General features: G+C 41.3%; 1 protein-coding gene across 1 annotated transcript; it reads right to left on the reverse strand.

The window, feature by feature from the left end:
• Positions 1-605: 605 nt before the first annotated feature.
• On the reverse strand, positions 606-1421 carry LOC114470140 (dual specificity protein phosphatase 18-like). Its single transcript, XM_028458150.1, has one exon. It carries the CDS (start codon positions 1269-1271, stop codon positions 729-731), a length of 543 nt encoding a protein of 180 aa, XP_028313951.1. The 5' UTR covers positions 1272-1421; the 3' UTR covers positions 606-728.
• Between the last annotated feature and the right edge of the window lie 3423 nt (positions 1422-4844).

Consider the following 4844-nt stretch of genomic DNA (forward strand, 5'->3'; position numbering starts at 1 on the left):
TATTTCAGTGATCGTCTGGTGATGCCTTAATGTTCCACTGAGCGACTAAGAAGTCTTTTATTCTGGCAGCAATCCATTATTTTAATGAACATCTGCGGTAGCTCTAAATCATGTCAATGACATTTTTATTGTATTTGACCTATTTAATTTAAATGTTTTATTTTAACGTACTTTTAATGTCAAGTGTGTGTAAACCATGCTACTTGGTGGCAAATACGTTTACCCACTGGGGATTATTAATAAAGTTTCTCTAATCCAGTCCTCGAGGGCCAGATTCTCTCCCCGCTCCAACACACCTGGTTGAAACCAATGTGTTGTCATCAAGCTCTGCAGAAGCAGATACCGAGCCATTCAGTTGATTCAGGTGTGTTGGAGCAGGGAGACATCTAAAAGTATCACACCTGCAAAATCTAATCTAATCTAAAAAAAAAAAAAAAAATTGCCTTAATAAAAGACTAAACAAACTTGTTGGACAAATTAAGCCACAATAAAGATCACATTGATTCCCATTTATCGTGATAATAAATGTCTTCCAGATGACTTGAGAAGAAAGACAATGAACTTTGACACATTCCATAACTGTGATAAAACCCATTCAGCCCTGCTAGGGAATTTAATGACTCCAACGGTCACATATTTATTAGAAAATAAATAATTAACAAAAATGGAATGTCCGAGTGGGGCACAGTAATGACAAAGATGAGTCCAGCAGATAGTAGATGTCCTCCTCACAGGGGGGTCATGTTTCTGGCCTGGGTCTGATAAATGTCTGGTATCTCTCCCATGGAAGAGGACACCATTTGGACAGAGTTCATCCCTCTGAGATCCATTTCAAACCGGATCAACTGCTTCCAGAAGCCGTAGTTAGGTCTGACTATGGGCCTACAGCTCCTCAGCAGAGTGTGGGCCTCCAGCAGCGTCATCCCACAGTGTTTCATCAGATAAGCTAAGCACAGCGCCGCCGAGCGGCTAACTCCAGCATTACAGTGCACCAGAACACGGCCTCCGCTCCGCCTGGTTTCCTCTATTCGATCTGAGACCTCCTCGAAGTGTTCACACAGAGCGGCCTCAGGGGAGTCACACACCGGGATGTGGATGCAGTCCATCCCTGGAGGAGCAGAGCTGTGCCGGGTCTCAGTGACGGTGATGATGCAGGTGATGTGATGTCCGTTCAGCTGGTGGACGTCATTAGCAGCGCTGCTGTTGCTGAGGTACAGACAGTCTGTGACTTTACACAGGCCTGACAGACCTGTAGAGTGAATGTGGTGCATAAAGGAACTGAAACCAACAACACTGCGATTTACAATAAACACACACACACTTCTAACCAGAGTACAGGAAAACACGGCTACGGCAACTCCTGAGGGTCAATTTTATTGAACAGCAGTGACTGAAGAGCTCTCTGCTGCCTCCTGCTGGAACATGTAGATATTGCCAAGTGATAAAAGAGAGGGGTCCACCCACGTGATAGAGTCATGAACTGTGAACACCCCAATTTCACCTGGTAGGTCCAAAATTTGTTCTGATTTTGAATTTAATAGAACATTTTGGATTGTTTTGTCAGTGAAAATGATAAGCAATAAACCTATATTCAAATGATGAACTGGTTCTGAACACGGTGAGGTTGCGGTGTCTGTGTTGAAGTCACATAAAGTGTGTGTGTGTGTGTGTGTCACGTGTGCTGGCTCGTCGCCTCAGCCAATCATTATCGCTCACCTTGTTTTTAACCCACCTCCTCACTACAGCTGCGTATGGAGCCGGGGATGCTTTCGGATAAAAGTTTATTCAATCAATACACGTAACGCACTGCATTTAACGTTCAGTAACGACAACGGCGTTGTAACGGTGTAGAAAGTAATTCGTTAGATTACCCCGCTACTGAAAAACAAACGCCGTTACGTAACGCCGTTATTTTAAACGTCGTTATTCCAAACACTGAAAATAATGCTTGATAATTTTTGACTTTCGGGGGTGCCTTAAACTTTTTTAGTCTGGTGGCCAGGTTAGCACCTAATGTTGTTGTTTGGTGCACACACACACACACACACAAAACAACTACCTTAGAGGATTAATGTTAAAGGTCTCATGTCATGCTATTTTTCACCCATCTCCATTTGTTCTAACAACTCTAAAAACATAGTATTTGAGGTTTATTTTCCCAAACTCGCCTTTTTTCCAGAGTTTTAGCCTCTGAAAAGTCACTTTCTCAGAAACTCTACACAAACAGGCTGATTTGCGGCCTACTTATGCATATTCATGAGTGGGCGTGTCTACAGCCTGACACTGACTTCCTCCTCCCCGCACAGTGATGTAGGGCCAGAAGACGGCCCACCCTCCTCCCACCCACTTTGTAGCTGAGCTCATGCTGCTTTATAAACATTAGACAGAGCGTAGGGGCGGGGCGTTTGCCAGTACATACATAGACTGTAGAAAATACATACATAGCACTGCGCGAAGGACACTGATATGCTCACCTTTGTGGGCGTGTCTGTTTACATGTCAATCACGGCAGAGAGCTTCCTGGAGGTGTGGCTTCTCCAGCTCAGTGCCACGTCAGATTTGTCCTCAAAGTGGGAACGCGTCATCAAATTGGAGCGAGGTGTTTGGGCTCACCCTGCAGTAAGAAAGGAGCAAATCACCCTCTAGCTAACAATCAAATAAATCAATAAAAAAAAAAAAAAAAACCCTTTGAGCATGTGTATGAAGCCCAAATAGCACTTTTATGATGTTTAAAGCACAGAAAAGTTGATTTAGCATAACATGGGCCCTTTAATAGCTCTACATTTCACTTTAACTTCAACTGAAAATAAGAAGAAACAGTTCTGCAAAGCCTTGAAATTGAAGCTTTCTAATGAATTGACTGAAAACTAAATGTACAAATATCTCCTTTTAAACATTGAAAACCAAATAAATCAGGAGCCGACTGCTTTCTTTCACCATGTACCACCCCCAAATTTGAGATGCACAAATGCCCACACCATCATTTGCGCATGTTGCACACACAGTCTTTCAATTTATTCAGATCCAGATCTTTTTGGACATGCATGTTCTCTATTTTCTATAGAACGTCCAAGATGTTCAACACTGTACAAACTGCAGGAGTGCTTGGTAAATCAACAGAGGTACGAGGTACTCAACAATCTCAAAGAAGAATTAATCATTGAATGAATCAAAACTGTTTTTTTTTTTTAAACATACATATATAATAAGACAGAGATTGCATGGATCTTGTAAAAATGCAGTTTTTACCACTCAAATACAAACTTAAAGGGTAGTGACTGTTTTCAGTAGGATAGGCTGCAGGTATCGTCCTTGTTTTTTTTTTTTTTTTAAAAAAAAAAAAAAAAAAAATATATATATATATATATATATTTATATAAATATATATGACACATTTTACATGCAGTGAGTTGGAGTATTTTTCCTATTTTGCACAAGGAATAATTACTGACGTTCCACCATCTTTGTCTTATGTCTGCATTTGCCTGTGAGCCAACATGATAGTCTGCATAATAATTCTGTATTTTAATTCTGCTCCAGAAACTACATGATCTCTGCAATCAGGTGTGTGGGAAAAATATTGATATCAGTATCCGTTATCAGCCAAATAAGTTGTAAAATACAGGAATATCAGAAAAATAAATAAATAAATAAATAAAATCCAATACTATTCATCCCTAATTAAAACACAATAAATTAATAACTGCATTTTGAGTGTATGTCTTGTAGTTTTGTGATTCTTATCATTACATGACACTCTTTTTTTTTTTTACCCTAACCCTAATCAAACAGTTAAACCCCCCTTGCAGTGGTGAGTCTGACCCATTTTTGATTTACATAAAGGAATATGAACCCCCTCTTTTATGGTTGCTACAGGCAAAGCAGCCCCTTCATAGACCCTGCAGGAGCAGATAGAAGTGGAAGCAGCAAAGAGGCATATGATGTACTTGAACTATTACATTATGTAATATCCCTGCAAAGAGAGACTGCATTAAGAGTTTGTGAGCAGAGCCTTGGTTCTCCAGAACTGGGAGGGGCGCAACTTCAAATGTTATATTTACCACAAATATAAGAAAATAAACAGAATTAACATCTGATTATGTATTTTTCAGTAGTTTTCCTTTGAACTGGTGATTTGATCTGATGTGTGTGTGTGTGTGCATGCGTGCGTGTGTGTGCTGCAGTCCGGTTGCCCTGGAAACAGATGGTGAAAGCAGAAGGCTCACACAAAGAACCGTAAACCTGTAGCAGCAGCTGGAGAGCGGCTCCCTCATTAATTCAGTGAAAGAAGCCTGTGTTCCTCTCTTTGTCCCGCCCGTCTCCATCTTACCCAGGCTTTATTTCCACATTGGACGGCGGTCAGTGTGCAGCTGTTGCCTCCCATGGCTGCAGGCCTATATACGAGCTGTTTGCATAGAAGACGCATCATAGCGGCCGGTCGTCGGCTGTAGGAGCTCCATAGCCGCACCCGGACAGTGTTTGTGGGACAGAAAGCCTTCATCATGGGAGAGGAAGAAGAGGAGGAGGAGGGAGCATCTTCTTTGTGCATCGTTTGTTCTCCGGGACCTGTTCACCGGTTGGTAACAAACACCTTGTTTAAAGTCTATTATTTATACAGCAGAAGAAAAGACAAACAAACAGATTAGATGAGTGTTAAAATGCTGTGATGGTCTGATGTGTTCCTAAACCACAGCATTACTGGGTGTTTCCAGGATGCAGTGGTAAGTTTTTCTAAGGAAAGAAAGCCTTGTTTACTAAATTGCAAGGTTATTTTTATTTGCTGAAATCAACTTAAATGATTCAGCCCAATGCTTGCTGGGCCATTCAATGGTGCAGAGTGACTA

Source organism: Gouania willdenowi, chromosome 9, assembly GCF_900634775.1.
Source record: "Gouania willdenowi chromosome 9, fGouWil2.1, whole genome shotgun sequence".
NCBI classification, from domain to species: domain Eukaryota; kingdom Metazoa; phylum Chordata; class Actinopteri; order Blenniiformes; family Gobiesocidae; genus Gouania; species Gouania willdenowi.

What these genes read in the sequence shown, in the direction of transcription:
- LOC114470140 (XM_028458150.1), bottom strand. Translation starts at nt 1,271, where the DNA reads ATGCACCACATTCACTCTACAGGTCTGTCAGGCCTGTGTAAAGTCACA.